We start from the raw sequence: 12,695 nt of genomic DNA, 5'->3' as shown, positions 1-12,695 counted from the left end.
GAACCAGGACGCCTGCTCACACGCAGCATCTGATGAAGGCAAAAACACGACAGGGCGGAACCAGGACACGGAACAGCAAACATCAAACAAAGATCCGACAAGGACAGAAGCGGAAAACAGAGGGAGAAATAGGAACTCTAATCAGAGGGCAAAATAGGGGACAGGTGTGAAAGATTAAATGAGGTAGTTAGGAGAATGAGGAACAGCTGGGAGCAGGAACGGAACGATAGAGAGAGAGCGAGAGAGGAAGAGAGGGAGGGGAAGAGAGAGGGAAAGAACCTACTAAGACCAGCAGAGGGAGACAAATGGAAGGGAAGCACAGGGACAAGACATGATAATCAAAAGACAAAACATGACAAGCAGTTTCACTTTACAATGAAACAGGAAGCTAATAGACTATATATAAATATCACATGATTTGAGCACAGTCCCAAATCAGACCTACAGCCATCTATCTACGCTAGAGCTAGAAATCAACCTAGGTAAAATTCTTCATTTTATTGTACATGCATCAATCTATAGTCTCTGTATGTGTGTATCTCTTATGCAAATCATGTTAACAAAATTATCTTTATTTGCTGATTTGCTGGATATAGTTGAAAAAAAAGTTGTTTATGGTATTTTATGAAAGCAGTACTATTTCAGAGGAACAATACTGTATATCTCTCCATATAGGGTGTTAAGCATGTTATCACTCCTAATACTGCTGCTGAATCTTACCAATCATGCTTTGGGACAAAATCCTGCAATAAAGGCCATATTGACAAATAAAGGACTTCAATATGGTAAGAAAATGCTATTTCCTCAATTGTCTTGAGTTAAAATACCAAACCAGAGAAATTGCATTTCAACAGCTACTTTATTCTTGTATCCTCCAGGGTCACACATTGGGGCTGATTGGATGCAGGAGAAGATAGGGAGTGTGATCATACCAGATGTCAGAGGTGGTGTTGACATTGGTATAGGAACGGTGCACTATGTCCTTGACGGGTACATGTTGTGGCTTTTATTTATGAAATTAAAGTAAACCATTACTGTTTATAATCTCAGAATAACGTTTAACTTAATCATCATTAGTCAAAGAACCTGCTACAGACATTTTGTGCTTTGTCCTTTGGTGGCAAAGTACCAAGAATGAGTTTGGGTCTAATATTATAACATAGTCTCCGAAGATGTTCTATTATTTAAAACAGTGCTATTGACACAATGTCCACAACATTGACTGTCTCCATCATCCTTCTCTCTAGAATCTCAGTGTCTGGGTGTGATTTTCCAGAGCCTTCAGTGGAGTTCTATGAGGGCGTGGGACTCAAGGCTGTGATCAGTGGCCTCAGCATTTCAATGAGTGGAAATTGGCACACACGTTTTGGCATCATGTGAGTGACAGCGATCAGTTTCTGTTGTCTGATAGGTGCCTGTTTTTCTATTTTTCCATCTTTTAATCTTTCCATGTTATTGGATTATGAGGGTCAGGTACATTATTGATGTCTGTCTCCTGAAAAGGGAGAATCTTTGTTAAATGTACTGGTAACACAACTACTGGTGACACAAGGTAACACACCTACTGGTAACACAACTGCTGATGACAGTATAAGAGGAACTGATACACTGATACACTAAATCTGTACAGAGAACAAACATATTATATCTGTGACTAGTCAGATAAGAATGAGTACAGTAGTTCTCTCAATGGCTCATCCTGTTTTCACATCAGAAGCTTTGAGCTTTGAAGCCTGTTGTCACGTTCTGACCATAGTTCTTGTGTGTTTTGCTTGTTTTAGTGTTGGTCAGGACGTGAGCTGGGTGGGCATTCTATGTTGTGTGTCTAGTTTGTCTGTTTCTATGTTTGGCCTAATATGGTTCTCAATCAGAGGCAGATGTTTTGTGTTGTCTCTGATTGGGAATCATATATAGGTGGCTTGTTTTGTGTTGGGGTTTGTGGGTGGTTGTTTCCTGTCTCTGTGTTTTCTCTGCACCAGATAGGGCTGTTTCAGTTTGCCAGGTTTGTTATTTTGTTAGTTGTAAGTGTTCACAGTTTCGTCTTGTTTATTAAAGTCACGTTGAACACGAGCTACGCTGCGTCTTGGTCCGATCCCTGCTACACCTCCTCTTCTCTTGAAGAGAAGGAAGGCTGCCGTTACAGAACCACCCACCAATCTCGGACCAAGCAGCGTGGCTACGGGCAGCAGCAGCGGCCCATTACACAGGACTCCTGGACATGGGAGGAAATTCTGAAGGGTAAAGGACCCTGGGCTAAGGTTGGAGAATATCGCCGCTCTCGTGAAGAGCTGGAGGCAGCTAAAGCTGAGGAGCGGTGGTATGAGGAGGCAGCACGGAAGCGTGGCTGGAAGCCTGAGAAGAAACCCCAAACATTTCTTGGGGGGGGGGGGCTAAAGGGGAGTGTGGCGAAGTCAGGTAGGAGACCTGCGCCAACTTCCCGGGCTTACCGTGGAAAGCGAGAGTACGGGCAGACACCGTGTTGTGCGGAAGAACGCACGGTGTCTCCTGTACGTATGCATAGCCCGGTGCGGTACATCCCAGCTCCACGTATCGGCCGGGCTAGATTGAGCATTGAGCCAGGTGTCATGAAGCCGGCTCAACATATCTGGTCTCCGGTATGTCTCCTCGGGCCAGTGTACATGGCACCAGCCTTACGCATGGTGTCCCCGGTTCGCCAGCACAGCCCAGTGCGGGCTATTCCTCCTCCCCGCACTGGTCGGGCTACGGGGATCATTCAACCAGGTAAGGTTGGGCAGGTTCGGTGCTCAAGGGAGCCAGTACGCTTTCACGGTCCGGTATATCCGGCGCCACCTCCTCGCTCCAGCTCAGTAACACCAGTGCCTACACCACACACCAGGCTTCCTGTGCGTCTCCAGAACTCTGTTCCTCCTCCACGCACTCTCCCTGTGGTGCGTGTCTCCAGCCCGGTGCCACCAGTTCCGGCACCACGCACCAAGCCTCCTGTGCGTCTCCAGAGCCCTGTACGCACTGTTCCTTCTCCCCGCACTCGCCCTGAGGTGCGTGCCCTCAGCCCGGTACCACCAGTGCCGGTACCACGCACCAGGTGTATAGTGCGCCTCGAGAGTCCAGTGTGCCCTGTTCCTGCTCCCCGCACTAGCCCTGAGGTGCGTGTCTACAAACCAGTACCACCAGTTCCGGCAACACGCACCAGGCCTACTGTGCGCCTCAGCAGGTCTGAGCTGCCTGCCTGCCCAGCGCCGTCTGAGCTGCCTGCCTGCCCAGTGCCATCCGTCTGCCCAGCGCCATCTGAGCCATCCGTCTGCCCAGCGCCATCTGAGCCATCCGTCTGCCCAGCGCCATCTGAGCCATCCGTCTGCCCAGCGCCATCTGAGCCATCCGTCTGCCCAGCGCCATCTGAGCCGCCCGTCTGTCCCGAGCCGTCTGGCCCTGAGTTGCCCGTCTGGCCAGAACCGCCCGCCAGACAGGAGCTGCCAAAGCCGCCCGCCAGACAGGAGCTGCCAAAGCCGCCCGCCAGACAGGAGCTGCCAAAGCCGCCCGCCAGACAGGAGCTGCCAAAGCCGCCCGCCAGACAGGAGCTGCCAAAGCCGGCCGCCAGACAGGAGCTGCCAAAGCCGCCCGCCAGACAGGAGCTGCCAAAGCCGCCCGCCAGACAGGAGCTGCCAAAGCCGCCCGCCAGACAGGAGCTGCCAGAGCCTCCAGTCATGAGCTGCCCTCCAGTCATGAGCTGCCCTCCAGTCATGAGCTGCCCTCCAGTCATGAGCTGCCACTCTGTCCTGAGCTACCTCTCGGTTCGGAGCTGTCTCCTCAGTCTGATGGGGCCCTTTGTGAGGGTTCCTAGGCCAAGGTCGGCGGCGAGGGTCGCCACTCAAAGGACGCTAAGGAGGGGGACAAAGACAATGGTGGTGTCCTCGTCCAGCGCCGGAGCCGCCACCGCGGACAGATGCCCACCCAGACCCTCCCCTAGAGTTTTAGGGGATGCGTTCGGAGTCCGCACCTCAGGAGGGGGGTACTGTCACGTTCTGACCATAGTTCTTGTGTGTTTTGCTTGTTTTAGTGTTGGTCAGGACGTGAGCTGGGTGGGCATTCTATGTTGTGTGTCTAGTTTGTCTGTTTCTATGTTTGGCCTAATATGGTTCTCAATCAGAGGCAGATGTTTTGTGTTGTCTCTGATTGGGATTGGCTGTTTCGGTTTGCCACGTTTGTTATTTTGTTAGTTGTAAGTGTTCACAGTTTCGTCTTGTTTATTAAAGTCACGTTGAACACGAGCTACGCTGCGTCTTGGTCCGATCCCTGCTACACCTTCTCTTGAAGAGAAGGAAGGCTGCCGTTACACCTGTTCCTTTTGTAAGGACTTCAAAACGAATCAAATTTCTAATAACATGATGTCTTGTCCCACTCTCTGTGTTTGCAGAACCGATGGTGGCTCATTTGATCTGGCAGTGTTCAATGTGGACGTGACCTCTGTGGTGCAGATAGGAAGTGATTGGAGTGGACACATTTCTATCTCTAGTGAAAACTGTGATGCCAGGGTCGGCGAGGCATCAATCAATTTCCATGGAGGAGCCAGGTATGTTTCAAAATGTATTTAGAGAGGGGGAGAGAGAAAGAGATTTATAATCATCATTATAATTTGGTAACCATTTTGTTAACAGTTTGATCTTCCAGCCATTTGTGAGCCTTTTCCACAATCGCATTAAAGCTATAATTGAGGAAAGAGTGAGTAAATTGATTCACTCACGATTTGTATTCCTTATACCAGTAAATGTTCAAATGATGTGGTGGGGGGGGGGGGTTTCAACTGACTGCATGACCATATAATGTATATCACTGCACCCAGATCTGCCCAGTGGTTGAAGAGCGTGTTACAGATTTGGAGCAACATCTAGCAGAAATGCAAGGTATTGCAGTAGGGAGAACAAAGAAAGAAAATAGGCTTCACAAATATTCTTTCTACCAGTATTGTGGTGCTCATGGTGTTGTTTTTTTCACTACAGTGTCCTTCAAGGTCAATTCTGCTCTCGTTTTGGACGTCCCCCTCACTAACTCACCCCTCGTTGATTCTATTAGCCTTGGTCTGGATTTGAAGGTAGCTTTACCTAATGTGAATGGATACAACATAACCCAATATGATTGTGTTACATGAAGAAGATAGGGTGGGGACTAGGGGTATCATACTTTGCATCAGTAACAAATGTTGTCTTTTTTAAACTCAGGATCCTTGCTCAGATTTACTGATTTGTGTGTTCCAGGGTGAGTTCTACAGTGTTCAGAGTCACACCGATCCTCCTTTTAAGGCCGAGCCTTTTAATCTGCCAGAGGACAAAGGCCACATGCTCTCCCTGGGCCTGTCTGAATTCACTGTCAACTCTGCCTCCTATGCTTACTTCTCCGCTGGACTCCTGCAGGCCCAAATAAATGACAGCATGGTGTGTGTGCATGTATGTGTTTAGGCATGTGCGGTGTGTGTTTTTGGTTTTACTATCCTTGTGGGGACCAGAAGTCCTTACAAGGAAAATGGCTATTTTAGGTTTAGAAGTTAGGTTTAGGGTTACAATTAGGGTTAGGTTTAGAATTATGGTTAAGGGTTAGGGGTGAGGGAAAATATGATATTTAATGGGAATCAATTGTTTGGTCCCCACAAGAACAGTAAAACAAACGTGTTTCTGTGTGTGTGTGTATGTGTCTGTGTGTGTGCGTGCAAATGTTCATGCCTCTCTGTCTATGTCTGTCTGTATGTCTGTCTGTTTTTCTGTCAACTACAGTCATTTTGCTCCTTTTAATCTAAGTATGCAAACTGTTAAGAAATCTTCCTATTTAACCCTTCCCCTTACTTCCTCTTATCTCAGATCCCCAAGACATCTCCTTTCCGTCTCAACACAACCTCCTTCGGGCCTCTCATCCCTCAGGTAACACCCAGAAAATCCTTGGCCGTAGCCAAAGGTAAAATGCATTCAGTGGCCAGTTTATTAGCTACACCATTTTAGTACCGGGTCGGACCCACCTTTGTCTCCAGAACAACCTGAATTCTTGTCGGAAACATTCCACAGGGATGTTGGTCCATGCTGACGCGATGGCATCACGCAGTTGCTGCAGATTGGACAGTGGTACATTCATACTGCAAACAGCCCATTCCATCTCATCCCAAAAATGCTCTATTGGGTTTGGCCAGCAACAATGTTCAGATACACAGTGGCGTTCAATCGTTGCTCAGTTGGTATCAAGGGACCTAACATGTGCCAGGAACACATTCCCCACACCAGTAACGACCGTCACCAGCCTGTACTGTTGACACCAGGCAAAATGGATCAATGGACTCATGCTACTTATGCCAAATCCTAACTCTGCTATCAGCATGACGTAAAAGGAACCGGGATTTGTCAGATCAGGCAATGTTTTTCCACTTCTCAACTGTCCAGTGTTGGTGATCGCGTGCCCACTGGAGCCGCTTTTTCCTGTTTTTAGCTGATTGGAGTGGAACCCTGTGTGGTCGTCTGATTCAATAGCCCATCCGTGACAAAGATCGACAGATTGTGCGTTCCAAGATGCCGTTCTGCACACCACTGTTGTACTGCGCCGTTATATGTCTGTTTGTGTACCGCCTGTTAGCTTGCACCATTCTTGCCATTCTCCTTCAACCTCTCTCATCAATGAGCTGCTTTCGCCCACAGGACTGCTGCTGACTGGATGTTTTTTGTTTGTCGCACCATTCTCTGTAAACCCTAGACACTGTCGTGCATGAAAAAAGCCCAGGAGAGCAGCCGTTTCTGAAATACTAGATCCGACGTGCCTGGCACCCACGATCATAGCACTCTCGAAGTCGCTTAGGTCACTAGTTTTGCCCATTCTAACATTCAATCGAACAGTAACTGAATGCCTCAATGCCTGTCTGCTTGCTTTATATAGCAAGCCAAGGCCACGTGAATCACTGTCTGTAGGAGCGATCCATTTTCGTGAACGGGGTGGTGTATTTAATAAACTGTCAACGAGTGTGTATGGACAGTGTAGTTCTGCCCTTGAACAAAATCTTTCTAAATGCACTATTTAATTCCCCCCAGCTTCCCAAGCTCTTCCCCAACATGCTGATGGAACTGCAGGTGTATGCCAGGGACGTTCCAATGTTTTCCTTCCAGGCTGATAAGGTGACACTGGAATTTCCAGGTGCTGTTAAGGCCTTTGCCATCCAGCCAAATGCTTCACGGACTCCACTGTTCAAGCTCAATGTTGTAAGTTAGCTTTTTTGGTTCATGTAAATCCTTTTCGTTATTATGTACTTTCAGAATGCATTCTGTGCAGGGTTAATTCCAATCAATTCTTCTTTTCTTCCAGGACTCCATTTTTAGTGGGATGATACGCATTTCAGAAGAGAAACTCAAAGGCTTGATAGAACTAAGCAAGTAAGATGAGTTTCAGTTCCACTTGAATTAAATAAATACAGTTGATTTGTAAATTAATTGAGTAATACAACTCTCCATTTGCTAGTTTTACCCTGACACTTGCATCAAGTGAAGTGGGAACATTCCAGGTAGGATGCAAAGACACTGCATTACCTTTACAATGATATGGTGCACTGCTTAACCTCAGTACGCTGTGGGACGGTTTCTCCATTAGGCATGCTTGTTAGTCCAGGACTAAGCTTAATCTGTATCTGGGAAACTGGCCCTGTATGGATAAATAAAGAGCTACCAAATGTTGACAATGATCACTATTTTCCAGACTGCAGCCCTGGAAAAGTTTATGAAGCTGGGGATGAAGATTTCAGTGTTAGCTAAACTGAACGGTAAGTTCTGAAATGTATGCTGGAAAAAGAGCATACAATTCTAGAGTAGTACTACAGTCGGCCTAGTCATGTTCATATTGACCATATACACATTGTCAAACCACACTTCATCATGGTATTACCTTTTAACATACAAAACCATTGTGTGTAAGCCTAATGACTGGACTGCTGAAATAGTTATCGTAAACTACTGGTGTTTGTTTGTTGCAGCCAAACTGGAGGAGGGCATTGTTTTACCCACCAAGCACCACATCCATCTGGTTAACCCTGCGCTGAAGATCCAGCAGGTCTGATACCATGTATTATTTTGTGTTACTTTTAATCATTTTTTAAAAACTTTAAAAAAAAATCTTAACTGTTATTTTTCGTAAGACTGCATTGTTGGCTTGTAAATAAGCATTTTACGGTAAGGTCTACCTACACCTGTTGTATTCGGCGCATGTAACAAATAAAATTTGATTGGATTTGATCTATTAGTGTATCTTTTAAACCAGCCTCAATTAGTGTAGGTTGGGAAATCTGTAAATGTGTTTAATTTGCCAGTTATGGCTACATTATTTTGAGTATGTAAGTGTGTGTCAAATCAAATGTTATGTCACATGCGCCGAATACAACTAGTGTAGACTTTACTGTGAAATGCTTGCTTACGAGCCCTTCCCAACGATGCAGAGTTTAAAAATAAAATAGTAACACAAGAGGAATACATTTAAAAAAAGAGAGTACCAGTACCAGATCAATGTGTAGAGGTGTGAGGTATTTTAGGTGGATATGTACCTGAAAGCAGGGTAAAGTGACTAGTTATCAGGATAGATAATACTAAAAGTAAAATAAAGAACGGAGTAGCAGCAGCAAGTGATGAGTGTAAAAGTGTGTGTTTATGTCTGTGCGTGTAATATTTATGTGTGGGTTTTGTGTAGGAGTGTCAATGTAGTGTGTGTGAGTGAGTATACCGTGTGGTGTGTATACATAGTCTAGTGAGTGTGCAGTGCAGATAAGGATAGTTTGGGTACCATTAATTAACTATTTAACAGTGTCTATGTGTATCTTTACTTTCACCAAAGTAGTTCTGGCAGATACGCCAGAACTAGGAGCGGCAGGTAGCCTAGTGGTTAGAGCGTTGGCCTAGTAACCAAAAGGTTGCAAGATTGAATCCCCGAGCTGACAAGGTGAAAATCTGTTGTTCCGTCCCTGAACAAGGCAGTTAACCCACTGTTCCTAGGCCATCAATGAAAATAAGAATGTGTTCTTAACTGACTTCCTAGTTAAATAAAGTTAAAAGAAAGACATTATTTTGGGTTCATTCAGATGTTTTTTTTCTCCCACAGGGATTTGTGTCCATTGCATCAGACCTTGATGTTAAATCTGGCGAGAGAGAGCATTTCTGAAGGGATTTACCCTTACCGACTCTAGGTGGTGCCTGCTTATATCATTCATTATTATCCCAGAAAAAAATTATACATTACTAATTTCTTAATGTAGAACTGCAAGTAGCTACACAGTAACTAATGACTAATTCATGGTTACATTTTGCACCTAAAACACCAGCCGATTCTTATAGATTTTAAAACCTATTATTCAAGAGACAATTTTCAGCTTTGCCTAGTTTTCAGTTAATCAATTATCACATGAAATGTACTGCTTCTACTGAAATTACATTTGAGCATTGCCCCATTTTGGAAATGGATAACTCACTGATTAAAGAGAGGAACAAGACAACTTGCACTGTAACGCTGCTAAAAACAACTGATTGCAGCTCACAATAAACCTGATTGCAACTCTGGACAATAAAGCTGTGTGATGCAATACAATGAAACACCACATTAATACACCGATAAATTAATGTTTTACTAAAAGTGTATTTCTGTTTTCTTGAAGTGTTCGCTATGGCAAGGTTTAACAAGGCTACAGTAAACATGTAGTCCCCCAAGCAGTGCTTAATTTGAGCCGGAACAGGATCCGGCACCACAGATTTGACTTATTTCGTTCAGGTGTGGTGTCAAAAAGATCCCCCCCTGCCAGACCCCCCCCCCTCACATGAACGCGCACACACGCAATTCTTCATTGTTGCGACTTGCTTGATAATTGAGATTTCTGATCACGTTAGGCTCCGTTTCATTTTATTTTTGATGTAATTTTGATCGCGGGGGAGGTGTAACGGATGTGAAATGGCTAGCTAGTTAGCGGGTACGCGCTACTAGCATTTCAATCAGTTACGTCGCTTGCTCTGAGACTTAAGTAGGGTTTCCCCTTGCTCTGCAAGGGCCGCGGCTTTTGTGGAGCGATGGGTAACGACGCTTCGTGGGCGACCGTTGTTGATGTGTGCAGAGGGTCCCTGGTTCGCGCCCGTGTCGGGACGAGGGAACAGACGTAAAGTTATACTGTTACAGAGGCACAAGTAATGTCTGCAGTTTTCGGTTTGGCTATTTGTTTCAAGTGTATTAGTCTATAAATAAATCTCTTTGCCAAAATGTGTCATCGCTCCCATCTCTTATTCGACTAGTAGTTGTTCTGAAATGTTTATTGCTACATTTTACTCCCTCCTATGTTTAATATAACACACATACATTAATTATTAATTTCAGTTGCCTATCCTGACGTGAAGTTCGTTCTATAGAAAGTATTTGACTCTAGTCCCAAGATAGAAGGGGGGGAGAATTTCGGCAGGCAAGAAAATGCAGGTGCAGCTTTCCAATATACATTTTGTGGCTAGAGTCAAATTCTTTCTGTGGCACACACTACTGGTCAACATAAGCTACCAAAATGATTATGATGTGTGCCAGGCCTTGCAGTCCTAAAATAGAAGGGGGGGGGGTTCAGCAGGCAAGAAAACAGCCTTGCTGAAATCCTTCCCCCCCCCTTCTAATTTCCTTATTGTGTGGCTAGAGTCAAATACTTTCTGGTGCACACATCAGAGTCAAATACTTTCTATAGAACACACTTCATGTCAGGATAGGCAACCGAAATTAATAATTAATATATGTGTGATATATGAAACACAGAGTAAAATGTAGGCAAGCAATAAACATTTCAGAACAACTACTAGTCAAATAAGACATGGGAGAGATGACGAATTTTGGCAAAGAGATGTATTTATAGTCTAATACACTTGAAAAAAATAGCCAACCCGAAAATTACTGGTGCCTCCCCGCTATCAAACCGACATCAAAAATCAAATGAAACGCAGCCGAACGTGATCAGAAATCTCAACTAGCAAGCAAGTCGCAGCAATGAAGAATTGAGTGCGTGCGCGTTCACGCGAAGGAGGGTGGGGGAGAATTGTGGCATGGGGGAGCTTTTCGGCACAACACCGGCACCTATTTACCCGGATCCAGTACCTCTCGCGGCATGTTTTATTCATTGTTTCATTGTTCGCACTGTAAACATTATAATAAAAGCGATGAGCGTTAAATTAAGTTGCTTCCTCGTTATTTCTCCCGCCCCCAGAAAGACCCTTACGTTAATGCACGGTGATCCTTCTGTGTAGTCATCGAGTTTGATTAAATGTTGATTACAAAAATCCAGAGAAAACTGGTGAATCGAACCCAGAATGAGATAGAACTGTCAGTGCCGGAGGAAAGGAGTGAAGGGCAAACTGTTCCTGATGGCGATGCCTTAGCTAGAAGCGCTGTTAATCCTGCCAGTTCAGCATCACCACCCACACCACTAGCGAGTCAGGCTCAGCAGGGGAGGGGGGGAGCAGATGCAATTTGCAGTTCAAGAACAAGAAAAAATATAACCCCTAGCTTGTCATGCAGAATTCAAAACTGGGCTGTACAACATGCAAAAAGATAGGGAGCTTGGGTCTTGAAACGACTGGAGGGTTTAAACAATGTAGCAAAAGTGTGACTGGAATGTACAGTATCATCCTCTGCCTTTGACATATAAAAAAAAGAGCCCTCAGAAAAAAGGTTTTTGAACATGCTCGAACCAAGGCGCATTTGGTTCGGCATGTTCAAAATCAACTGTCCCTGTCCAATTATCCTGAACATAACCCTGTCCCAGTGTCCATTGTTGACGTTCACTGACTACACTCAACACTAAGGTTTTGTAAATCGCATACTGTAGTAATGGTCAAGCCATTTGTTCAATTCTTCCAAACGTATTCACACTTCTGAACATCGAAAACACAATAGTGGTACACTTGTTACTTGGGTGCTGCTTTGTAATAATAAATGCAATAAACTAAAGTACTTAAAGGGGTAATCAGCAGTTGCTGATTGAGTGTGATGGGAGGGGGAGGAATTGTTTAGAATAATGCTGCTTTCTAATAACCTGTCTTGGTTGGGTTCATGCGAGTGACATATTGACTACACAAGAGTCAACCACACTATCACTGATAAGCAATTTGGCAGTACACCCAGAACATTGCTCTGGGATCTAGGAGTATCTCAGTTTCAAGGTAAGAAGCCTGGCGTCTATCAGTCAGTTTCATGCAGGAACCAACCATGCTTATAAGACTTGTTTGTGTAGCAGTACAAAGGGAATGCCCCTTCTCAGAGTTCCATCAGGCATGTAGAGTTTGTGAACCTCTCCAGCCATGATAAAGATTTCCTTTACTTTACATTTGAGTCCTTAGTGGTGAATTTCCACAACAGTACTTATAAATTAATGTACCCATTGATTGTTGAAGGATATAACTTATAAATGCCACATACCTTAGTTCAACTGTCATACCACTTCATAACCAGAAAAAAGATTTGCAATCATTTGTCAACAAAATAAATGTAAACACACTATATAGCCTCAAAACTATAATGTTGATATCATGGATGGTCAGTCCTTGCATCCATAGCTTTGTCTATGAATTTGAGAGTGGTTACATTTCTCCAGCATCATCCTTTAGCTTTTTACCGAAACAGGGGTGGGGAAGTCATTTTGTTATTGTTTCTTACTGCTGATTGCTGCTTTAAAATTCAAGTTTGCATTCTTGAATATG

General features: G+C 44.6%; 1 protein-coding gene across 1 annotated transcript; it reads left to right on the top strand.

Annotated features, from left to right (window-relative positions):
• Positions 1–427: 427 nt before the first annotated feature.
• On the top strand, positions 428–9,983 carry LOC120060748 (bactericidal permeability-increasing protein-like). The gene is made up of 16 exons (XM_039010159.1): positions 428–482; positions 676–785; positions 879–990; positions 1,248–1,376; positions 4,394–4,549; positions 4,635–4,698; positions 4,820–4,880; positions 4,977–5,068; positions 5,232–5,408; positions 5,829–5,888; positions 7,038–7,205; positions 7,309–7,376; positions 7,462–7,504; positions 7,696–7,759; positions 7,970–8,046; positions 9,085–9,983. Exons 2-16 carry the CDS (start codon positions 686–688, stop codon positions 9,142–9,144), a joined length of 1,431 nt encoding a protein of 476 aa, XP_038866087.1. The 5' UTR covers positions 428–482; positions 676–685; the 3' UTR covers positions 9,145–9,983.
• Positions 9,984–12,695: the final 2,712 nt, after the last annotated feature.

This window comes from Salvelinus namaycush, chromosome 16 (genome assembly GCF_016432855.1).
Source record: "Salvelinus namaycush isolate Seneca chromosome 16, SaNama_1.0, whole genome shotgun sequence".
NCBI classification, from domain to species: domain Eukaryota; kingdom Metazoa; phylum Chordata; class Actinopteri; order Salmoniformes; family Salmonidae; genus Salvelinus; species Salvelinus namaycush.
The sequence above is the reverse complement of the archived record's forward strand: the minus strand, read 5'-3'. Positions and strand labels throughout refer to the sequence as shown.